We start from the raw sequence: 25,096 nt of genomic DNA on the forward strand, positions 1-25,096 counted from the left end.
TCCCCAGGATCTGCTGCCTCCTGCAGGCCAGGACTGTCAATAGCAGTCGGGACTGATGACCTCAGGTGTGCCCACCTGAGCTGGGACTTGGAGGGCTACCAGGCCAGCACAGTGATGGGATGGGCTCTAGATCCCCACATCCGTCATGGGACCTGAAGTCAGGTGGCCCCCTCCCATGCAGTGAATATGAACGTCCCAGAGCCATGCAAAACAGGCGGCAGCTGGGTGGGTCCTGCTTTATTCAGAAGGCAAGGACCCCTCTCCTGGTTGCTCCATGCCCACCGGGGGCCTGGGGAGAATCAGGGGGCCCGGGGGCCAAAGGAAGCTCCTAGCTCCCCCAGCTCCAATCAGGGAGGAAGCGGGCAGTGGCCCACCCCTACCCTCGCCTGCAGTCTGGCCCTGTCTTCTGCCCAGACAGTCTGGGTGGGGAGGGCCCTGGTCCGCTCAGCCCGACTCAGCTTCGGCTCCTTGAACTCCAAGAGGCGCCGCTGTACAGGGCTTCCTGGATGGCGTGGAGGTGGCGGCCACACGATGGCCAAGATTGAGGGGTCCGGTGGCAGGCAGGGTTGTCACCCACAGTCTGAAGGGGCCATGAGGGGCCACTGGCACGGGGGGCTCCAGGCTGCCTGGTCCAGGGGTCCGAGGCCAGGCCGGGGCGGCAGGGGTGGTGGGGGCGGGCGTATGGCTTGGGCGATGAGGCCGGGCAGGGCCTGCAGGGAGGCGCCCAGGGCATCCAGGCGGCCTTCGAGGGCAGCCAGGCGGGCCTCAAGCTCCTCGTGCTGGGCGTGCAGCTCGGACATGAGGTCGTACAGGACATTCTGGGTCTGCCGGAGACAGCGGGAGAGAAAGGAGAGGCCAAGTGAGAGACAGTAGAGGACAGACACACAGAGAGATGGGTGACCAGCCCCAGTTGGGTGGGAGGCCACTAAGAAGGACCCAAGTGGGGGACAAGTGCGAGGACACCCCTGCCCCACAGGTCTCTCGCTGTACCGCAGGGAATGGGCGAGAGGAGAGACAGGTCTTGAATGCCAGGCTGGGGACCCCCAGGCCTGGGGAAGGTTGGGGTGGTCCCGGGATGGGGGAAGGCATGCCGGTTCTGGGCTCACGCTGCTCCAGGCTGGGAACATGGTCGAGGGGGAGGAGGCCCAGTTGTAAACCACCGTCCCTCCCGCACCCCACATTAGACTGGGGAGGGACAAGGGTCAGCGGCAGGGTGGGGCAGGGCAGGGGGGCAGTGACCAGTCCAAGGATCTGACCCAATCACAGATCGGGGAGCACAGCAGCCACAACAAGGACTGTAACAGTCGTACAGGCGATGAGGTATCCCCACCGCCTCGCCTGCTCCCCACAAGCCAACAAGCAGGAGCCGGTTCTGCCAACGTCCAGTTGGACCCCGGAGGGGAGGCGGCCACTCAGACCTGGGCGCAGCGCCGCTCTCGCCACCAGACGGCGACAGAACACTGTTCCTCATCTCTAACCTCAGTGGGGTGTCCACCGGACCCCCAGGCAGGCAGCACTGAGTGGGAGGATTGGTGCTGAGGGGAAAAGAGCCCCCAGCCTCCCGCTGCCCAGCAGGGGGACAAGATGAGGCACCTAGCGCGGCGCCTTGCTGCCTTCCGCCTTCTACCGCTAGCCTCTGCCTTCCAGCCTCCGTGCCTGAGCCTCGGTAGGTCTTCCCGGGTCCCCTCTTAGGGTCACTTGACCCTCACCCTGGCCTGCATCAGGGCACCACAGTCCCCAGGGCCTAGGGGAACATCTGAAGGCACCTGGTCTCTGATGATTTTTTTCTGGCCTGAGGTTTAAATTCTTCAAAACGTAGAATATGCGTTTTACTTTTGTCAGAGATACACAAATTAAATCAGCGACGTTGGGTAGGAGCGCATTAAAGTTTAATACTGGAAAACATTTTAACCTTATTAAATTTTAAAAATTAGGAACCCTATAATCCCATCCAATTAAAGCCTTACTTCAAAGGAGGCTTTGTTAAATGTACGGAGAGGACTATACTACCATGATTGAGAGGTTTAAATAACTCTGAAAAATTCAAACTTCAATCATCTATACTAATGGAAGGAAGTGCGATATGGATAATCCCAATTATAATAACTAGTACCTGAGCTTTTCAAAGGCATTTCGTATGTATTTCTAGCTATAATCTCATAGGACATCAAATTAGTTTGGCAAGGGTTTCTGTATGCTCTTAGGATTATGTTCTTGCTACCACCAAGTGATTTCTTCAGGGCTCTACAATATGGTTTTTTTTTCCCCCTATCTATAATGTTTCTTTCCAAATTAAATATATGTAGGTTAATATCACACTGCATTCTCTTGATAATGATGAAGAGAATGAGTCCAAAACGCTCTGGGTATAAGAAGGAGAATAGGACTTAACATCTTCCAAAGATAATATTAAATTAACCTCAGACTAATTAACTGATTATGGGTTGGAGCCAGTGAGCCGAGTTCACATGTGAACCATTCGTGAAAGGTTTGCTGCTGCTCAGAAGGGAGCTCAGAATCACGTGGCAGATATTCTAAGAGCTTGCCTGGCTAAAGATGGGTCACCTGTCCCATCTTGTAGTGGATGAATAAAAAGCGGGGAACAGGGTCGGGCTTGACAATGAAACCAACAGAGAGATTCCAGAAACTGGTCTTAGAGAGCTCCTGCAGCCAACTTTAATTTCCTGAAAGATATTTAACTGCTGCACAAATAAGCTTTCTGCTAATGCTATCATTTGAATTTGTATCCATATATCCAAAAAGAATCTTGTTTTCTCTCCAATTTTAAAGCCTCTATGTAGATATGCCTAAAAAAATAAAATAAAACAAAAGGGTACTTTATCAGTTTAGCCCACTAATTAGATATTCTGAATTAAGCTATTTTATTAGATACTATTTAAAAAAAATAAAATAGCTGCCAAAGTTAAAAAGTGGTCTACATGTAGATATAGATTCCTAGCATCTCTCTTTATTGAACACCCCCTATCCTCCTGTGGGGGCCTGACCAGCCTCTGCTGGCCCCAGGGAACCCCCCACCCAGCCCGGCCCTACTGACCTTGGCCAGGTCGGCGAGCGTGTTGGCCTGGTCATTCAGCTTCCCCTGCTCAATCTTCACACTCCGGAGCCTGGAGGACAGGTGGGAGGGTGGGTAGGGGCTGGGTGGAGGCTGTAGAGGAGTGGGGTCCTTCATGCACCCACCCTGCCTGAGGTGGCCTTGTGGGACGTGTGGAGGGGGCATGAGGTGGGAATTAGGGTCAGGCCCCATGCAGCCCATTCCCTCCTAGCACACAGCAGGGGGCAGGGTCTGGGGGGTGGTTAAGCTGTCTCCCAGTGTCCACCTTCTGGCCACATCTAAGTGGCCTGATTCAGGATGTCCTGGGAACTTGGACCTGCACGCCCCCCCCCCCCCCCCCCCCGCCTCCCTCCAGCCCAAGTGAAGACTTCACAGGCCTGCAGGGTGGATACAAGCCCTGGCCACCTCCTGAGGTCCTGAGGCCAGGGGCAGTGCTCCACAAGCTGCCCTGGGGGTGTGCCCTGCCCCAGGACCACCATGCACCCTGCGCCCCCAGGAAGACACTTACTTCTGAGCTCTGGCAGGACCCGGCAGAGCAGAGAGAAATCACAAGGCAATTTTAATCTCAGTGCAACTGGGTGGCATGTGCCCAACCCTGTCCGCCTCCCGCATGCACAACCCCAGGACCAGGCTGGGGGCCCTGTGTGGCTGAGGGGGCAATGCCAGCCCCTTGGGGATGCATTTCTTCTTTTGGACTCCCTCCAGTAGTGCCCACTCAGCAAATGCGGCTGCTTTCACCCTGTGGTCCCATTGTATTCTAGTCTGTGCCGGGCACCTGGCCCCAGAGGTGGCCTTCAGTCCAGAGAACTCTGCCCGTGATGTTTCCCAAGAGGGAGAATGAGGCTCAGAGAGGCAAAGCCAGTGCCCACCAGCACTCCAGCAGGATTTGAACCGGTACCTGCCACTTAGCCTCTGCACCTGGGCCTCCCAACAGCTGCCTGTGGGTAGGAGGGTGGGGAATTGGCCACAGAGTGTCCTTGTCCCTCATCTCCATCCCTTGTGTTGTTAAACTAGCCTAGGGAAACTATACCAGATAGGACTCCTCTCCACTGGTCCAAACTCCATCTCTGCGTGCCCACATGTGACAGATGCTCAGGGAAGCCCCTTAGGGCCCACCCATGCTGGGTACTTCCGGGATCCCTGATAGGACCAAGCCCTCGGTCTGGAGAAATGCGGTGGACGCAAACACTCCAGCCCTGGGGGTATGAGGCTGCCCCGGAGTGCGGGTAGAGGCCTGCCAAGCTCAGGAATGCCTTTAGCGGGGAACTTGGTCTTGATGTCTTGGCAACCTTCCATGTTATGCATTGAACAGGGTTCCGCCAGAAAGGTATCTTGAAGCCTTACCCCCTCACCCAGTTTCTCAGAATGTGACCTTATTTGGAAATAGGGTCTTTCTAGATTTAATCAAGAGGAGGTCTTCGGGGTGGGCCTGAATGCAAGGATGGGTGTCCTAATAAAAAGGGGGATATTTGGACACAGACATGCACAGAGGGAGGGATGAGAAGACACAGGGAGGTGGCCATGTGAAGATAAGGGATTAGAATGACATATCTAGAAGCCAAGGACCACCCGAGGCTGCCAGAAACTAGGAAAGAGGCCTGGACCAGATCTTCCCCTAGTGCTTTCAGATGGAAAACAGTCTTGCTAACTCATTGGTTTTCTACTTCTGAACTCTGGAACAGGAAGATCATAAAATTTGCTGTTTTAAATCAGCCACTTTGTGGTACTTTGCATCCCCAGCAAATTCATATACTTTCCAAACCCATGCTATGCTCCTCAATCCGTCCTGAGACCATTTCTTCCTTTTCAGTGGCTGCTCATACAGTGCTCCTGGCATGGAGACTCCCCAGCTCAAGAATATGCCATGGCTCCCTCATGGTTGCATATCAGACCTCCGGTCTCCCTAGCACCATGCTCATTCCTACCTTCCCACCATTGCCCAAACTGTGGACAATCCTTGGTATGCCTACCCACCTTTTGGTTTCTTAACCAAATTCCAACCACCCTTCAGGCCCTAGTTCAAACTTCTTTGATTTTATCAGCTTTACAGGGCACCTTTTTTTTCTTTTGGCTGGGAAGGGAGTAGGTTTAGGGGGACCTAAGAATGAGTGAGGGGCACCTGGCTGGCTCAGTCAGTGGAGCATGTGACTCTTGATCTCGGGGTTGTGAGTTTGAGCCCCATGTTGGGTGTAGAGGTTACTTAAAAATAAAATCTTAAAATATATAAATAAAGAGATGAATAGATAGATGAATCAATATATAAGAGTGGGGCAGTCCTAAAAAAAAAAAAAAAAAGAGTGGGGCAGTCTTGCCCCAGAACAAAGGGACACAGGTAACTCACAGAGCTGGTACATTCTCCACAAACCTGGCTCTCCTCAATTCTCATCTTCCCACTTACCCCCAACAACCGTCTGGAACACCCATTGGGGCAAAGTCCAGGGCAGGGCCACATCTGTGTCCCCCATGCCTGGCACACAAGCTGGCAAAGGAAATGCCAGAGCAATCACCAAATGAACATATGAAGGGTGGAAATGGCAACACTGATAGTTCCCATGTTTAGAAAACACTGTATGGCAGGTAGGCATAGTTGAAACCCCAGTTGTGTTCGATCCACACCTCATCCCTGGAGAAAAGGCACATTAATTATAATTACCACTGTCTCCACTTTAGGGAAATGAAGCTTGGAATAGCACAGTCACTTGCCCAGGCCCCACAGTCAGTGGCAGACAGCAGCCTGGGTCCCAGTGGTCAGTGAACAACTGTACGAGCATCAATAAGTGAGGGGTCTCTGTCCTCATGGGCCTTAGGGTCTTGTGAGGACTAAGACCGGGACACAGTGAGACTGAGTAAGTGTGGTACCAGCTCCTCTCTCTGCTTTTTAGATGATGGTGGAAGCAGAAGCAGGAGTAGGGGTTGGGAGTCGGTCCACCATGTGTCACTAGTGCAAGTTCTGTGCCAGGGACTGTGCTGGGCATTCCTGCATATCATCTCATTTAGATCTCTCATTTAGATCTCCTTGCAGTCTTCTGATATAGAGACTTAATATTTGAAACCAATCCAATTATAATAGTAAACACAATAACTGTAAATGGACTAAATTCTCCAGCTAAAAGACAGACTGTTAAGAGCCCCAGGAAACTGGGGGCAACGGATCTGTTTTTTATCTTGACTGTGGTAATTATCTCATGGGTATGTACCTATGTTAACACTGACCAGACTGTACATTTTAAGTAGATACAGTTGACTACATGTCAATTATACATCGATAAAGCTGAGGCAAAGATTATTTAACAGGATTCAAAAGTTGAAGTCCAGCTGGCTGAGCTTCCTCTCCTGTGGGCTGGTCTCCTCATGGGCTCACTCCTTTACCTTCTGGCACCCCGGGAGCTGGGCTGCCCCAGCCACAACCCTAAACTCTCCTCCAGCCCAACCTCCCTAATTCCGCCACTCACACTGGGGTTCTCCATGCTGCCTCTTGTCTCTTTTCTCCACGGCTGAATCAGCAGCCTTCCTGCTGGACTAGTTCAGACTGAACACTATTCACTTCACTTTGTGACTCACTGGTCCCTGTGTCTGGCCTGGGAGCTCTTCAGGCAGGGAACATCTGATTTTCTTAGGGGAGCCCAATAGTGAATAGGTTTTCTCACAAAGTGAGAGATGAGAATCCATGGGCTCATTCTGAGAAGTGCCTAAATACATTTTTTTTCTGTTGTTTGCAATTTTAAGTCAGGTACCACATGACTCGATTGTAAATATAAACTAAAAGTGCCACACTCCACAGGATTTGGAGCTGTTTAAATTCTAGACTGGGTGCTGTCCCATACATTCTATATGTGGCTGCTGAGCCTTGAAATGTAGCTGGTCCGAATAAAAATGGGCTGTAAATGTAAAATACACAATAGGCTTTGAGGATTTAGTGCCAAAACTTTCTAGAATATCTCATTACTGATTTTTATATTAACCATGTTAAAATAATATTTTCCATATATTAAATAAATATATTAAAATTTGTGTCATTTGTTTTCTTTTACTTTTTTTTTTTTAAATGTGGCTACTAGGAAACTTTAAATTATGTAGTGGTTTACATGGTATTTCTAATGGACAGTGATTGACATATTAGAGCCTGGCATAGCCCAAATCTGGCTAGTTGCCTATTTGGGAAAATAAAGTTTTATTAGAGCATGATCCACCCATTCCTCTTCACTGCAATCCTGCTACAACAGCAGAGTAGAGTAGTTATGACAGACTGTCTGGTCCACAAAGCCTCAAATATTTACTCTCTGGCCCTTTATAGGAAAATTTTGCCAACTTTGGCTGCACACTGGACTCACCTGAGGAACTTAAACTTAAAGCCAAGGTGCATTCCAGAGTCTGTCTGTGCTAACTGGCATTACGTGCAGCCTATAGAATTTTTAAAGCCCTGTGGGTGATTCCAGCCAAGGATGAGAACTACTTGATTAAATAATTTTCAGGGCAAAGGGACAAGAGAGGAAATCAAGTAATTTCCAATTACCCCACATGATCACATGAATCAGGACACAAAGTTAATTCTGAGCTTTCTGGCAGCCAAAGCAAAAGAGGGAAATTGCATTGCTTAACATCTAAAAGGTAAAATAATTTTGGCTATTTTGGAGAATAAAATATGCTTCTTGCCATTTATGTTGTGTGGGTTGCCTAACTTATCAAAAGGTGATTGCCCTGGATAATAGCTGGGCCCATCTCTTGCCTCCTTCTGACCATCCCACCCAGCACAGAGGCTGCAAGCCCCAACCAACTGACCACCCAGAATGGGAGGGGCCATGACGAAGCCACACTGAGCTGTCTGGCCTGGCCTGTAGCCTCCTCCTGAGGACCACAGCTGCCTCCGCACCAGGTGGACACAGAAACGTGAGTGGGAAAGGTGCTGGACTTACTGATGGATGGCTTGGAGGAACTTACGCTGGTGTTTCCGAACCCGGGCGTGGTCTGGCTTCTTTACCAGCCTGGTGTGTTTGTAGATGAGCCACGTCTCCCTGAGAACGTTAGCAGCGGCATTTTTTACCTGGGGCCCGAAAAAGAACAATTCCGTAAGGTAGGCACAAAACTGTAGACAGTTCTGGAAACTTCCAGAAACTCTTAGAAACTCCTGGAAATGCCCCTCTGGGGTCTTGGGCCTGTAAGGCACGGCCATATTTACATGTCCACATCTGTGCTCTATGAATCTGTGTGTGTGTGCATGTATGTCATTTCTATCATTCAGTACAGGCCAGACCCTTGTTATACACCCTACAAATGTTAAATCAATGAATTTACAGATGTTGATATCTCTCTCACTTTATACATGGGGAAACTGAGGCACAGAGAATGCAACCTGCCAAGATCAGACAGCTTATATATTGTACCTGGAGGCCTGCCTGGCCCCAAGATGCCTGCCTCTTGCTGTGTGGTTCAGGGTGGGGCTATGACTGGGCACAGAGGTGGCCACCTGGGGCCACTGCCATCTCTCTGTGCATGGCTCATGAGCATTCACATGGGCAACAGGGCACAAGGCAGTGCAATGACCTGTGGGCATGTGGACATGCCCAGTGTATTCAGGAGTAAAGTGGGGAGGCTCTACTCTTGAGGACTGGGGAGGGGGGGTGCGGCCGTGAGGGAGGTCTTTACCCGCTTGGTGAGCTGAGTGTCCATCATGAAGTTGTGCACATGTTTCTCTGCCTTGGTGAGCTCCAGTTTCCGGGCCACCACGGCCACCACGAGTGCTGTGCAGCCGGCCCCCTGCATGCAGAGGATGAGGAACACATCAGTGTCTTGCCTCACGTAGTCCCAGGCCGCAGAGAGGACACCCTCCATCCTCCAGGAAGCATGCCCTGATTCCACCCTCACCTTTACCCTCCAAGCCCATAATAGCGTTGGCAGATCCCACCTGTTATTAAGCTCACTGACTCCCAGCCCCACCTGCTTAATATCAGTTGAAAGTCTGGGGAATGTGTCCCACTGATTAGCTTATCTGGTCCCCCAAGAGCTCTGGTAGGTAAGACCACTCTTCCTCCATTGGGCAGAGGGGCTCAGAGATGAGAAAGAGAGAATAGGGCAAGATCTGCAGGTACATCCAGGGCTGACAACCATGGAGGAGTGAGGATTGGAAGCATTTCCATCAAGGCTTTGGGGTCTGGGTGCTGGGGATAGAGACCCAGAAGACATGTTTTTCCACACTCAAGGGAGGGGTCAGCTGGCAGCGTGAGAAGGCAGTGTGAGCGAAGGGTCAGGCTGGCTGCCTATTGGTGGTGGTGGGGGGGGAGCATTTGCAGGTAGGAAAGAGCAAAGTGGAGGTCCCAGGAGGTGGGGAAGGGGAGGATGCCTCCCCCATGGTGAGCTCCCTGCTGGATGCAACCACATTCCCCAGGGTGCCCAAAGTGGCAGCCAGACCTCCCAGCTAGTGAAAGAGGTCAGAGAGGACTTGCTCGTCTATCAGGGAGCAAGCAGCCTAGGAGAGAAGGGCAGGAGTGAGGACCCAAGAGAGAGGAAAGGGCTGACAGGTGGAAGAAGAGGCAGCAAAAAGGGACATGGGAGGGAGGCAGAGTCTGCCACAAAGGAGTAGGGGCTGGGAGCCTAGAACATCTGGGAGGTGTCATCGGCTCCAGAGGTGCCCAAGGCAGGTGGCAGGAGCAGGCAAGGCCAGGTGTTCCCCACCTGCACTGAAGTCAGTTCCTGGTGCCTTACCGACCAGGTGCTTCCTCCCCAGGCTGCTACCTCTAAGGAAAGAGGGAGAGGCTGGGCTCAGCTCCTAGGCTGGGGGGGCTGGGGGCCTAGGGGGCCTGGGCTGTAGTTCAGTCTTGCTTGGGGATGGGAGACACTTATGGGGAGGGCTGGGCAAGGGCTAGGGACACCATCAGACAGTCCTGGGCAGGTACAGATGCCCACATGCCCAGCCTGGGCAGGACATGCTCAAGGTTACCCTCTGAGGAAACCCTGTCATGGGTTCCGGGAAAAAGCCCTGTCCACTGTGGCACAGAAACATGCTGGAAAGTTCCCGTGGCATACTATGCACAAGGGAAAAGGACATCTGCCAATTCCACACAAGAGCACAGAAACCACGTCTGGCCAGAGACACCGGGCTCAGAGGGGGCCTGACGAGGATGCCCTGGAGTTCAACAGCCAAACGCACAGCTGCTGAATTACTGGAAGGAGGGGACACACCTGGGCAAGGGTGGAAGAGGAGGGAGCTAACAGAAGAGCTTGAGGGCAGCCCTGGTGGCTCGGCGGTTTGGCACCACCTTCGGTCCAGGGTATGATCCTGGGGACCCGGGATCGAGTCCTGCATCGGGCTCCCAGCATGGAGCCCGCTCCTCCCTCTGCCTGTGTCTCTGCCTCTCTCTCTCTGTGTCTCTCATGAATAAATAAAATCTTAAAAAAAAAAAAAAAAGAAGAAGAGCTTGAGACCAGGGCGCCTGGGGGGCTCAACTGGTTAAGTCACCAATTTGATTTCAGTTCAGGTGATGATCTTCAGGGTCCTGAGATCGATCGAGCCCCATGTCAGGCTCTGAGCTCAGTGGGGTATCTGCTTGTCCCTCTCCCTCTGATCCTCCCGCTTGTGTTCTCTCTCAAAGAAAGAGCGAGCTCAAGACTGACCCAAGCATGACTGTTGGCGTGCACGCCAGGAGCAGAGGCAGCAAGTAAGCTGCAGGACACACAAGGAATTCATTTTCTGGCAGAAGCCAAGGTTCCAGAGAACAGAACTCAGCTTTTCCATCTAATCTTGGGCTTTCTGTGTTTGACTTCACCTTACCTGAGTACTTTTCTTTGTTCGTTTGTAAAGTTTACTTGCTTGTGGTGGGGGCTAGACTGTGGCCGATCTTTTAGTCTTTTCCCCTCCCCTCTCTTGCAAAATAGTGTAATAAATTGGTGTGTGGCCATTTTGCCAGAGAGGGGCCATGTCAGCTTGGCCAGAAGGACGGCCCCAGTGGAAGCAAGGGAGAGGACAAGGACCCCTAGTTTATGCCCAAACAGCTTAGAGGGGATGAAAGGTGAAGAGGAGACACGGGCCTTTGGGAGATAGTGACAACTGAGAGCAATCCACAAGCCATGAAACAGGACGGGCAAAGCCACGACAAGACAACCTCTCCATCTGCGAGAAGAAAGGAAACTTGTGGCGATGGTGTCTTATTTTCCCAAGAATGCATCTCTCTGTGTGGAGAAAAGGAAGGACACAGTCCAAGGAGTGGCCTGGGGTCGAACCTGGGGTGGGATCAGGTTGGTTTCTTTGGCCTACTGGTGTTCACTGAGTTTCAGAAATGAACATGTTATTCACTGGGGGCTGGGGAGAGGAGTAGGAGACTGTGCATTCAACAATTCATAATCCAAAACATGGTGAAGTGTTTGTGAAGGAGGTGGAAGTTTGGAAAAAGAAGGTTCCAGAAGGAAGGGATGAGCAGGAAAATTGGTGATGGAATCAGGGAAAGGAGATACCCAATGTCAAAGGTTACCCTCACCCACAGTTGGCCTTGAGGAGTCTTTGGGGAGATGGGGTGCTGCCAGGGCCCACTGAGTCACATGAAACAAACTTCACACCATGGCGGCTCTCCGTGGGGTGCTTGGGATACCTCAAAAGTCATGCAAGGATGGGGGGAGTTGGGCTGTGATGGCACAACCCAGAGGGTGTTGATTGGGTGTTCACAGCATTCACATAAAGGAAGAGACTTGAACCCTACAACGAGCAGAAGTGGGCACTGGTTACAGCTGGGGAAACTGAGGCATGGAAGCATCAAGCCCTTAGGCCTGGACCCAAGGGTGTGAATTCAGCAGGCTGCAGAGAATAAAGGGCAAAGAAAACTCGGTGCTAAGAGTGGACCACAGCATATAGCCCTGTGGGCACCACAGGAACTACATACCCAGGGCTGGAAGAAGCCAAGAAGAGAGGCCTCCAGGAAGCCCAATGGTGGAGATTCTGAGGTCATGGCAGAGGTAAGGAGGAGGGAAGCGAAGGGGCAGGATGACACAAGGAGGAACTCTGATGCATTATAGCTCGCAGTAGGGTGAGCTGCCTTTCAGCAGAGGGTATGCAAGGGCCCCCCACCCTTACCATGATGCCAGTGAGCAGACACACGCCCTTCCCGCAGTAGGTGTGGGGCACCATGTCACCATAGCCGATGGAGAGGAAGGTGATGGAGATGAGCCACATGGCCCCCAAAAAGTTGCTGGTCACTTCCTGCTTGTCGTGGTACCTGAGGGGAGCCGGGGAAGGCCCAGTCAGTCCACACTGGTCTCTCTGCCTTCGTCACAGCCCTGGGCCCAGCAGCACCGGGACACCAGGGCCCTGGTTCCACCAGCGTGGGGGGACCCTCACTGCAAATTGTTGATCACTCTGAGGGTTCCAAGTAATAAAGGCTCCACTGCTGGGGCAGGGAGAAGGGGGTGGTTAGCACCCTCCCGAGGGTACCACAGGGCAGAGGGCACCCACACTCCCCTCCCAGGATTCCTTCCAACATTTTCCCTTCACTCAGACCCCAAGCTGCTGCCCAGATTGTGCTCTGTCCCCAGGCCCTGGCTATGGGGCAGAGCGGTCCGAGTGAGGGTAGGTCCACGTGTCCACACGTGTGCCCACGAGCCCTCTCCCAAAGACAGACACACAGACAGATGCAGACACAGGTGGCCACGGGTACCAGAAGCGGCAGGGAGTGGAGGTGAGGATTCAGGTCAGACCCCAGGAAGAACTCCCCCAGCCAGCAGGGCCCCATGGGGGGTGGGAGTGGGGAGAGGACTACTAGGGACGTAGGACGCTGGAGGACTGCAGGACTGCAGGGCTAGGGAGAAAAAGGGAAGTCAGTATGTTTGGGTTGGCACCAGTTGCCCTAATCTGAGCCTGGGGAGGCCTAGGGCTAACCTTTGGGTCTGGGGCAGGCCTCAAAGGACCTGATTTTGTCCCTGGTCACAGCCAGCCCTGGGAACCTGGTCACGTGGGTCACAAACAAGTCAACCTAGGGTCAGCCCAGGCTGGGGGTCTGCAGGGTCAGTGCCAGGTTCTGCACCAGCCCTGCCCCCAGCCTGCAAAGCCCCTCCAGCTCAGGGAGCCCTTTCCAGGGGACTCCTTCCCACGCCTCAGGCTCTGAGTGTGTGTGTGGGGGGGTGTTTCAAGGTTAGAGGTCAACTGAGGTGGCACAGAGAAGGTGGGCCCTCTTCTGTGGGCAGTGGCAGGGCAGGGGAACTGGGGAGCAGGGGAGCTGCTCCAGGCAGACCGGACTGGAGTCAGGGCCTAGAGAGGGGAAGGCAACAGAAGCCCAAAGGTGGGTGGGAGGGATGGAGACCTCAGCAGGTCTGATGTTTGGGAGTCTCTGCCCAGCCCTGGGGGCCAGATGGCCATTCCAGGGGAGCTGGGACTGAACCCCATCTTTCACTGGGGCACCTGAGCCCCAAGTTTCCCTGACCTCCCCCTCTCAGTAGACCAGCACCCCACGCCCAGGGGACAAGAGGAGAGGGAGGCCCTTCAGCAGTGGGGAGGGGAGCCCTGGGCCTGGCTGGAGCTGTGGTGATGGCTGCGGGACCCCCGGGACTACCTAGGACCAGGGAGTGGGGGGCATGCGGGAGGCAGGGTGGGGATGGGACAGAGCCACAGGGGCGGAGCGAGGCAGGCGAGGGGGCTTCAAGCAGCATCAGAGAGCTCAGAATTTAGGATTGGCTGCCCCCCCGGTCCTGCCCCGTTCCCTGCCCCAACCTGGGGACCCCTACAATGACCCAGACTGCACCTCAAGGACTCCCGATGAGGAATACCCCCTCTCACTCCCCAGAACACAATCCTGACCCTGCCCTGACAGGGTCGGGGGGTGGGCTGTGGACACTGGCATGGTGGTATATCAGGAGTCCAAGGAAACCCTGTCAGGTCCCGAGACGGTAGGCTCGATGACAATAAGAGCTGGGCCCTCATCCCTATGAGCCCCACATCAGGCTGAGGCAAGGACCATGGAGGGGGGCTTAAAGGGATGAAGACTGGGGCCCCTGGGAGGCCGGTCCAGCCCAGGGACCCCCCACCCCCACCCAGGAAGCCCAGTCCCAGTACCACCTGCCACACACCCTTCCAGGGCCTTGCCCAGCGAGGCATGAGGTAGAAGAGGCTCCTTCCGAGGCAAGGTACTCCCATGCTCTGAGAGGCCCAGTGGAGACCCTCCCTTTCCTGAAGCACCCTGCAGGTCCAGAGAGCTGACCAGGAATCAGGCCTTGGGAGTGTCCCTTTGCTCCCGAGCCTCTGTTTCCTCATCTGTAAGCTGGGCTGGTGGTCTGCACATTCCAGGGCTGTTCAGAACCAACCCCATGCAGGGAGGGGTACTAAAGGCCTGGCCGGTTTTTATTTATCCCAGACCCACTAAACACTTGGGAGGAGATGTCCAAGTCCCCCAAGGTCCACTGCCCAAACAAAACCCTCCCCGGCCTTGGACACAAGGACCTCCAGGATGCCCAGTGGACGCGGCCCAAGAGCAGCCTGCCGCCTGCTGTCCTCGGCCCGACTCCAAACTTGCCTGCCCCGGCCCTGCTGGGACTCTGGGCTGGTGGCAGCCACCCCACCTCACCTCCCTATGCCCTCCCCTTGCGGCAGCTAATCTTAAATTCCTGGCGGGCGGGACAGCAGCAGCTCTGTACACACAGCTTGGCCAAGGGTAGGACTCACATGTTTTCCCTACAGTCCGGTGGGGCGGGCAGAGGGCAGAAGGAGAGCAGGTTAAACTGGGGGGAAACAGGCAGTTGGGAGCTATCTTGTTCCTGCTGCCTCCACTGCCCTGGGCCAGAGGTCAGAGGTTGGCAGCTCGCAGTGGAGGAGCACAAGACCCCCCCCTACCCAGGGGGAGAGAGCCAAGGCCCCAGAGGGGTGTGGATTGAGGTAAGGGTTGAGTACCCCCTGGAGTCCCAGGGATGAGGGCACTGTGCTCGAGGGCTGAGGCCAGGAAGTGGGTGCGGGTGGGGGGTTATCCCAGGGATAGGGTGTGGGGGTTTGATGGCCGGGGGAGCCCTGGGGCTCTGGAGCCAGGGGTGGGCGAGGTGGTCACTGGGGCCAGGACCATACCTCTCACAGACTCGCACAGTCCAGGCAGCGATGATCCAGGAGGAGATGCTGAAGACGAGCAGCACGGTGCCGGGGCAGATGGTCATGAGCGTCTTCATGACGAAGCGCGTGTTGAAGGTGATCTTGTTGAGCGCGCCGATGCTGCGGCTGGAAGCGTCCGTGAATATCTTGCTGTGCAGCAGCATGACGCGGCCCAACAGGTAGAGGCGCAGGAACATGGGGACGGACAGCAGCACGTCCACGTCGGCCTCGGCTGCCGACGGCGCGTATGTGAAGGCCAGGCGGGCCGTCCACGTGAAGCGGTAGTGGCCGGGCACCGGGTGGATGGCGCACACGGCTAGCTCCAGAGAGATGAGGAACACGCGCTCGCACGTCATGGCGATGCGCCAGTCATCCGCCCCGTTGTCCACCATGAACAGCTGCGGGGGGTGGGGGACAGGCAGTGGTGGTGGGTCTCGTACTCGTGCCTCTGCCCCCCACCACGAGACCCCAGCCCAAGAACCACCCCCACCCCCACCCCAGCCCCACCGGCTTTGCTTTTATGAGAAACACGGCCTCAGATGCGAAACTCCCTAGTTTGGGGGGGTTAGCCACAATTCCAATTAAATGTGGAACAGGCATTCTGGAAAAAGAAAAACACAGAGTGACCAATGACCCAGCAATCTCACTCCGAGGCATATATGCAAGAGAAATGAAAACAGGCATGGGAACAAATCCCTGTACACGAACAATTGCCAAGAGTGGAAGCCACCCAACTGTTCATCTATGAATGAATGGGTTACCAAAATGAGGTCTTTCCACACAATGGAATATTATTAGCCACCCAGGGGCACCTGATGGCTCAGGTGGTTAAGCATCTGACTCTTAATTTTGGTTCAGGTCATGATGGCAGGGTCGTGAGATAGAGCCCTGCCTCAGGCTCTGCGCTGGATGCAAGGTCTGCCGGAGACTCTCTATCTCTCTGCCCCTCCCCCCAATTCTCTCTCTCAAATGAATAAATAAAATCTTTTTTTTAAAACGATTTTATTTATCTGACACAGAGAGAGCGAGAGAGCACAGCAGGGGGAGCAGAAGAGAGAGAGGAAGAAGCAGGCTTCAGTGGGGACGGAGCAGGGAGCTCGATGTAGCGTTCGATCTCAGGACCACCTGAGCCAATGGCAGTCGCTTAACTGATTGAGCTACCCAGGCACCACATATCAATAAAATCTTTAAAAAAAAAAAAAAAAAAAAAAAAGGAATGAGCTCTGATACTTCCTACCACTCGGAAGAACCTTTTGAAAACATACTGAGTTGAAGAAGGCAGTCATAAAAGGTCACCACCCAGAGCCAAGGGGGTAACACTGCCAATCCAGGGGGTTCGGAAGCTAGAGCACAGAGCCCAAGATTCTTTTTTTAAAAGATTTTATTTATTTATTCATAAGAGACACAGAGAGAAAGAGAGATAGAGACATAGGCAGAGGGAGAAGTGGGATAGATTGCCCAGTGTGGGACTTCAATCCTGGACCGTGGGATCACGCCCTGAGCCAAAGACAGCCGCTCAACCGCTCAACCGCTGAGCCACCCAGATGTCCCCAGAGCCCAAGACGATTATTCTCGAGCAGGGCAGGGGGCAGCGGGGGAGGAAGGAGGGAATAATCTCAAGCTGACTTCACACTGAGCACAGAGCCCAACTCAGGGCTCGATCTCATGACCCTGAGATCAAGACCTGAGTTGAAGCCAAGAGTCAGACAGATGCTTAACTGACTCAGCCAGGCGCCCCAGGGCTTCGTTTTTTAAGGGTTGAATCCTATTTCATTGTAGGACACAGGACATGCACCACCTGCTTTGGGTTATTTCTGCTGTTTGGTTATTGTGGATAGGGCTGCTATGCACACACGTGTACAAGCTCCCTGTGGATGTAGGTTTTCATCACTCTTGGATGTCGTGGAATTTCTGGGTCATATGGTATCTCCAAGTTTCACTATTTGAGGAACTGCTTCCTCCCAGCTCACATATCACAGTCCCCTCCACTGCCCCCAGGCACATCCAGGGCCCCTCCTTCGTGCCAGACCCTGGGTGTCCCCAGGGATATCTGTGGGTGATGCAACCCAGGCAAGATTTTCCAACACCTGTCTTTTTTTTTTTTTTTTTTAATTTTTATTTATTTATGATAGTTACAGAGAGAGAGAGAGAGAGGCAGAGACACAGGCAGAGGGAGAAGCAGGCTCCATGCGCCGGGAGCCCGATGTGGGATTCGATCCCGGGTCTCCAGGATCGCGCCCTGGGCCAAAGGCAGGCGCCAAACCGCTGCGCCACCCAGGGATCCCTAACACCTGTCTTCCATCAGACCAGGGCTCCCTGAACTCAGAGGTCAGAGGCCAGACTCAGAAGCCGGCTCTGACACCCTCTGGCACCCCCAGGCGATCTCTGCCTACTGTGGGCACAGGTGCCCAACGTGCTCTGAGCTGGGCTCTCTGGGGCCCACTGAGGTTTCGATCAACTCCTGAAATAGGAGAACAAACTCCCTGACAGGTAATAAATCCTTCAAGTGCAGGGTCTGATCGAACAGGAACAGAAGCCTGGTGTTACAAACACTGGTTTCCAAGGTTGTAAACCCTCGGAAGGCCCCAGGGCTGTGAAGGCGACTTATGTGTGCCATACCCCAGCTTACCTCCGGCTCCCTTACTGTTCTTTTTTTTTTTTTTCCCAAATAATCAGTGAAAAGTAAAACATAGACAGGCATTCCAAAGAAATTTAGAGGGATCTAAAGGGCGTGTCTTCACAGAGGTCTTTTTTCTTTTTTCTACAAAGAGACTACTGGTCCTTTTACATTTTAGGGGGCTAGGGTCCCAGGTGGCTGGTGTCGAGGGATCTCTGGGACACAGGGAGGGGAGCTGCCCTGGCCAGCTGGACACTGACCTGGATCTCCCGGGCGTGGTAGAGGATGACCAGGCCCAGCAGGATGACTGTAGAGAGGCTGATGAGGCATTTGAGTGCAAATGAGTACAGGGACTCCTGAGCAGAAAGAGAGAGCAGAGGGACAGGAGGACAAGAATGCTGAGGGGTGGGCAGCCCTCCTGACCCCCCACCTGGGCTCTCCACTAAGGAAGCTATGCTCCTACCTTACTCCTTAGGCCTGGGTTGACAGCAAGGCTGGCCTATACTTTAGAGTTTATAAGGCCTGGCCTCACGTAGGCACAGGACTTCACAGTTTATAAGGCCTAGCCTCATCCACCTTCACTGTTTCATAGTTTACAGGCTGATATGCCCCAATCTCTCTCTGTCCTCATACACGCTTGGGCAGCACGAGGGGACACACAGCCAGGCTCATAACCCAGCCTGATGACTCTCAGAAGCAGCAGCTCTTTCCAGGCTCTGTGGCCCAGGCCTTCTCTGAGGCTCTTCTGTCCTGGGCCTGGCCTGGGGGGCAGCCCCCTTTCCCCACCTTAAGCCAGCGTGTGTGCCCTCCTGGTATAGGGCAGAAGGAATGGGCTGGAGCCTAACTCTCCCAGGAGGTGGACACAGTGGGAGGCCCAGTATCCACCTGACCCCACCTCCAGGTCCCCCCCGCCCCAGCTTCCTCCACCTGTTTCTCCCGGGGCCAATGTGGTCCCTGAGGCCCTGCCCAAGGGGCAGTGGGGAGCCAGGTGGGCCCAGAGGGGACTCCCTGGAGTGCCGACGGGAAGGGCCGTGCCTACCTTGGTGTAGACCCCCCAGGATAGCTCCGTCTCGGTCACCATCACAACAATGCCGAACATGCCGAAGATGAGGGCATAGTCGCTGAGGCGCTTCCGCTTCTCAAAGAGTGCCCGCCGATGGCCCAGGCGGTGGCCCACATTTGGGGTCTTCCCTGAGTCCCTCCTCCTGCCTGCCTCATCCTCTTCATCATCTTCTTCTTCTTCCTGGTCCTGGGGCTGCCCCCGGGGACTGCCAGGTGAAGGCCGGGCTGGCTCGCTCTTGGCCACCACCACCTGGAGGCCTGGGCCAGGTGGGGGCTGGGGGGGGTGGCTGGCCTCGGGCTCTGAAGGGTCTCTGCCCAAGGCACCTAGCCCACTGCCCAGCGGCCGCCCCCCACAGCCATTGTGGCTGTGGCTGTTCATGACTATGTGGGTGCCGGGGTTGGGCTCACTGTAGGCCACCCGGGGCCCAGCATGGCTCAGTGACTGGACTCCTGCGCTGACCTGGGGGGGCATAAGGGACACAGTCATGGAGGGGCCTTGCCAATTGACCAGAGGGCCAGGGACCATTGCCACCACCCCAAAACATTCTGAGGTTCAGGAAGCCCTGAACCCAGAAGGGCTAACACGTGGACCAGCCTCCCAGAAATACCCAAGTCAGCCTACATTTCTCCCCTGCTCAAAAAGCCTCCCAAGGTTCCCCAGGGTTGTTGCATAAAAACCAAAATTCCTCAGTCTGGCCATTAGGTCCTCTGGGGTCTGGCTCTTACCTACCTCAACCTTCTCACTCTCCCCAGTCATTGCCTTCCAGCCACATAAGCATCCTCATCACCAGATCCTGACAAGCCTGGTCCTACCATGGGCCTTTGCACCTGCTATGCCCTCTGCCTGGAAAACCCTCTTACGGAAACTTTGCCCACTGATTTTCTGTCTCAGAGTACCTAGAACAATGCCTGGCACATAGCTGACACTCCATAAATGCTTCTGAATGTCTGGAGACGGAACCTGCCAGCAGGTTTGCCTGGGAGGACCAGAGGCTGTATAAGAGTGTGGTTAGGAGGTGGTTCCAAACCAGGCTTGAGTCCTTCTGACATTTAGGCTCTTGGACAAGTTAATCTCACCCTACTGAGCCTCCAGTTCTTCCCCTAGAGCTGTCCAAAGGCCTGAACACACATCAGTGTGGGGACATGAGGACCATGGCTGTGGCTACAGAGCCCCCCAGCTACCTCCTGCCTGGGTGGAAGGTCTGAGATCTCCAAAGAGATTCCACGACCAAGGTGGCAACCCGGTAGTTAGCTCTAAGATCCCAGAGAGGATTCTGTAGGGCCCTGTGAGATGTGTTCACCCTGGCCCTGTGACCTCAGGTCAGCCTCGGTCTCCCCACCAGGCTGCCAGGGAGCAGACTGATTGCCCCGACATCCTTGGATTCTGCCCTTGGAAAGGGCAAAGACCCTGATGATAGTGACACATATATGATGAGGCTGCCTGGAGTCTCGCCAGGGTTGCAACTTGCTAGATACTCCCCTGCCCTACCTCACCCCCGCCAACTCCCTCTCCCACAAGCTGCTGTTTAGTGAACATCTACTACATGCCAGGCTCTGTCCTCACAAATTTTTTCCATCAGCTTCAATGTACCCCCAAAAAGGGGGTCCTAGAATTTGGCAGGTTTCATAGATAGGGAAACTGAGGCAACATGTTGTGAAGGGGCCATCTCCTTATAGGGCAGATTCTAGACTGGGCTGCCTTGTGAGATTCTTCCAACAAGCAGGGCAGTGGTAGGCAGTGGGCCAAGTGTTGTCCCCTGGCATGCACTGTGGGCCCCATGTTCCAGGCCCAGGAGAGAGGGCTGTGTGCCCAGACAGGGTGCCTCCTCACACTCTGCGGGTGACAGACCCGGAAACTGTCCCATCAGGATGAGCCATGCTACCAAGCAGCACACAGGCCACCTTGGCCAGGGCATCCACCGCATGCACCACAGGACCACCTACCTGTGCCATTTGTCTGGCACCCCACCCAGACAGTATCTGTCTTGCTCCCTACCAGCCCCAGGCGCTGGTACCAGCACCCAGCAGGAGCACAAGAGATGTTCCTTCCATGGCAGAGTGACCTCATGAGTTTACAACATGTCCCCTCCCTCGCCATTCCCATCCATGACATCAACCAGCCCATGGCCACCTGTGGCCTGACACTTCAGTTCCTAAGGCCTGGCCTCACACAGGTCTGATGCTTCATACGGACTGGTCTCCTGCAGGCCCAGTACTTCACAGTTTATAAGGCTGACCTTGGCCCTGATCTCTCTCTGCCACCACCTTCATGAACATTCAGGTGCCACTCTCCTCCTGGGCTGGGGCCCCTGCTTGCCACTCGCGGGTCCAGCAGCTGCCAGGTAGGGCCGAGAGCTTGTCACCAGGACACATGCAGGAATCCCAGACCCTGCTCTCACCCAGGAGATGGGGCAACCCCAGGCACCACTCCTCCCATCACTCCTGAGAGTGCAAAAGGTCTTCACCCAGGGCTCAGGGGCACAGGCAAGAGAGGCGAGTGGCTTGGAAGACACAGCCTGGAGGGGGTGGGGGTGCTGTAAACGACCTTCCGAAACGCACTGATGAAGATGCAATTTGGGGATGTGACTCAGCCGGCCGACGCACAGGCCAAATTCAGCCGTGTGTCCGCCATGCTCCTCCTTGCCTGGCAGCCTCGTCCTAAGGTGCCCTGGGCAGGAAGGGGTTGCAGGGATGGGTGCAGATGGCTTTTGGGAGGGAGAAAGGCGGGGGAAGGAGGGGAGGCTTCCCAGGGCCTCTAGCATTAATGTGCATCTGGCGCTTACTGTGTGCTTATTGGGCTCTTTATCAGAACCATCACATTGAATCTCCATTGCCACTCAGTGAAACCAGTGGCATTCCTGCTCCCATTTTACAGATGGGAGGCAAGGCTCAGAGAAGTTTAGCACCTTGCCCAAGGTCACAAAGCCAGGAAGGGCAAGGACTAAGTTGGTCCCACCCGGGGGGCAGTGGGTGGCAGGATCTGCCAAGTTCCCTCTTGACAAGCCACCATCTGGCCACTATCTGGGAAGGGAGCCAGCCTGGCCCTGACCTTGAGGGGCCACAGAGCTCGGGACACAGGCATGGTAGGTGTCTGACCCTTCCCATGACCTCAGAGGACACAGAAGGACAGAATGGCCCCCCTGAGATTCCATAGAAGGGGGCAGCCCACATTTGCAAGTCTGGGTGGGACCAGAGGGCCCAGGCAACTAGAGACCCCAACCTTTCCATGTCTGCCTTCCCCTCCCCCATTGCAAGTGGGCCTAAAGCTGGTCCCTGGGACCTTCGGAAATTCTCAAAGAACCAGGAGCCCCTCTGAAACTCTGGCCAAGGTTTGGGTGTCTATGAAAGGGTGTATTTTTCTGGGTGAAGGCTCTGGATTCACCAATGAATTCTAAAAGGTTAGAAACACTCTGTGGGCTACATCTGGTTTTGAGGGTCCCTAGAATCGCCAAAACTGCCTAATGTGTCTGAGGCATGAGACCTCTGTTCACTGAAGGCTGGGATGGGAGGATGAGCCGAGCCCCCTTTTCACACCATCCCAAGAGAAACTGTGGGAATGTGAGCCACACGGGGCATGGGGCCCCTGGGGGGCTCTTGAGGAATGAGAAAGGGTAGGCAGGTGGCAGGGAACAGGGCAGCTGGCTCCTCCAAAGTTTCCCACCCAACAGAAATATAATCTGGCCAGACCCCAGAGGTCCTCAAGTGAGCCCTTTCACCAATGACAAGTTGGTGCAGTGGCCGCCTGAGAGGGACCCCTGGGCGTCCTAGCCAGGAGGAAGTCACTGGCCCCTCCTCAGCTGCCTCTTTCAGTAAAGGAATAACTTGGTGCCCCCTGCAGCAGGTCAGCGGCCAGGATGGATGTGAGATCTCACAGAGAAAATGCTTAGCACGTGGCTGTGGGTATGCCTGTGGTGGTGCTGCTGCCCAATGCCACAGTCTGTCCTTCGGAGCTGAACCAGAAGAAGATAGTCTGTCATTCTCCAAGGCAGAGCCCCCTTGGGGTGAAATGCCCACCCAACCACTCTGAGGAACCATGGCCAGAGCAGCACATGGCACAACCTCCCAGAATGTGCGGCAAGCTGTGGGGCATGTGTCCCTGTGGAGAGTGGGTAAAGACCTCAAGACAGCCCCATCAGCATTCTTCGAGCACTAGCTCTGCAGGGTCAACAGGATCCACTTGCCCTCCCACCCCTGGGTGGCCCGGAAGTGGGTACATGAGGCTGTGACTGCCCAATTCCCTTGGCGCCCCCTCCCCCCAACCACCACCAGTCAAGAACCTGCCAGCAGTCAGCGGGGTGCAATTAGCCTGCCCTGCCCTCCCCATGGCTGCCTCCAACAGCGCCCTCCACTCTGACCCTCCACTCTGACCCGTCTCCATCGCCATCTCCCATTTGGCCCCCAGCCTCCAGCACTTACATCTGCAGCCCTGCCCTCCAGGACAGCCGAGGCAGTGCCCCAGCGTCTGTCCAGGGACAGCTGGGAGACCCGGCTCCTTGGCCCCGGCAGGGGCGACTGACAGCGGTGTCTAAAGGCCAGTGGTGAGGGTCTCCTCCCTCCGGTTCCCAAGTCAGTCCCCGGTCACTGCCTTCACCCCAAGAGCTCCCCCCATCGTATCTATGGAGTTTAGAGACTCACTGCTCTACCCCCGCCAAAGTGAACCCAGTACCTTCCCCCTCCGGAATGGGGGGTCCGTGAATCTCCGCTCACTCAGGCAGTGCACATACACACATTCCCCCCCTCCGTGTCCTCTGGGTTGCGGACCCTACGGAGACCCTCTGTCCTGTCCCAAACCGCGTCCCCCTCCGGGACGTGCCCCCCTCCTTGGGCGCTCCCGTCCATCCCACCCCGTACCTGCAGGGCTCGGCTCCCGCGGGCAGAAGAGGCTGGAGGGGAGAGGGTCCCGCGCGGCCGCAGACCCTCGCGTGGCGCCCGGGGCCGGGGCCGGGGCCGGGGCCGGGCCGCGGACGGGGCGGGCAGCAGACGGCGGGCGCGGGGCCAGGAGGCGGCCGGGCCGGGGGCGGCGGCGGGTGCATCCCCCGCCGCCCTGTCCACGGGCCCGGCCGGGGGCGAGCGCCCGCCCGGGCCGGGAGAGGAGGGGGCGGTGCGACGCGGGCGGCGCCGCCGATTGGTCGAGTCCGGGTTGGCACCTCCCTCGGCGACCCCGCAAGCCCCGCCTACATTTAAAGATCCCACATTCCCGGGAGCCCCCTTCAGCCCCCAGCGCTCAGCTGGTCCTCAAACTCGCTCTCCGGAGGGGCTCAGTGGAGGGGACCTTACTTAGCGAAGCGACAACTCCCGCCCCCGACAGCTCTCGCTAACTCCTAGCCACCCCCTTTCCAAAATCGGGGCTCCAAACTCCAACCATCCCCGCAACCCTTCAAATACACGCATATGCGGAGGGGATAACTTTGCAAAAGCGACTGGACATCTCCCTCCTGAAATGACCTCCTCAGACATCCTGCTTGCAGGATGTTGCCAAGTGGTGCGTGCCTAGGACCCCGACGTGGGGTCCTAGCAGTTGAGGGGGTGCCTGCTAGGGCCATGGGTTCAAGAGGCCATGGGCCTCTTTGGGACTGAGCCCCCACCTCCATTTCTAACCCCTACCACCAATACTAGGAAGGCCAGGCCAGCAGAAGCCTGCTTTGGGGGTATCCAAAACCATGTTCTTTTCTCCTGGCACAGAGGGTGTCCTTGGGCCACTCATTCATTCAACTTAATAATGGCTGGAAGGGACCTTGGGGATGGGGACGGGGGTGGGTGGGGGTGGGGTGGGGTGTTGGTGGTGGCATGGGGCTGTCTTTCCTCCTCCTCCTCCTCCCCCAGGCTGCCTAACTACCTAGGCCTCACCCTGTCCCTGCCTGGCTGGGGGTGACTAAGCCCAGCTCTGACCCCTCATCTCTCTCCCAGGCCCCCACTGTTTTCTTCCCAGCTCTGAGCTTGGGATGGGGTCAGGAGCATCTGATTGCTCGTCACTGCCTATTGGCAGCTGATCTGTTTCCGCTGTGGTGTCTGGAAAATAGCTAGACTGAATGAATACGTGATCGGATGCCTGCCTGGGCAGGGGCTGATCTCATGGGCCAGTGAAGAGGCTGAGCAGGGCCAGGTGATAGCCTGGGGTCAGCAGATAAGACTTCTCTTTCTCATCGCAGCCTGTTGGGGACACCCTGAAGTCCTGGCTGTGGTGGCAGTGGAGGCCTGGGGACCATTCATGCCCTGCCACACAGGGGTCCGCATGGGTGCCATGAGCGGGAACCCTAAATGGATGCATTCTCAGCCATACTCTAAGAGCAGCTAT

At 55.4% G+C, this 25,096-nt stretch overlaps 1 protein-coding gene across 4 annotated transcripts in view; it reads right to left on the minus strand.

The window, feature by feature from the left end:
• Nucleotides 1-222: 222 nt before the first annotated feature.
• Nucleotides 223-25,096, minus strand: part of KCNN1 (potassium calcium-activated channel subfamily N member 1) — a 31,168-nt gene continuing 6,294 nt past the window's right edge. For 2 of the 4 annotated variants that reach the window (XM_025458022.3, XM_049097929.1), the window contains exons 3-10: nt 18,779-19,261; nt 18,000-18,095; nt 15,102-15,520; nt 12,132-12,273; nt 8,717-8,827; nt 7,987-8,114; nt 3,056-3,125; nt 223-824 (exon numbers count right to left, since the gene is read on the minus strand). In XM_025458022.3, the coding sequence (XP_025313807.1) occupies nt 570-824; nt 3,056-3,125; nt 7,987-8,114; nt 8,717-8,827; nt 12,132-12,273; nt 15,102-15,520; nt 18,000-18,095; nt 18,779-19,180 (1,623 nt within the window). In that variant the 5' untranslated portion in view covers nt 19,181-19,261 and the 3' untranslated portion in view covers nt 223-569. Of the gene's footprint in view, nt 825-3,055; nt 3,126-7,986; nt 8,115-8,716; nt 8,828-12,131; nt 12,274-15,101; nt 15,521-17,999; nt 18,096-18,778; nt 19,262-23,652; nt 23,784-25,096 lie in introns of those variants that run through there. The other 2 variants (XM_049097930.1, XM_049097931.1) reach the window with 2 other exon arrangements.

The sequence above is a fragment of the Canis lupus genome, chromosome 20 (genome assembly GCF_003254725.2).
Source record: "Canis lupus dingo isolate Sandy chromosome 20, ASM325472v2, whole genome shotgun sequence".
Classification (NCBI taxonomy): domain Eukaryota; kingdom Metazoa; phylum Chordata; class Mammalia; order Carnivora; family Canidae; genus Canis; species Canis lupus.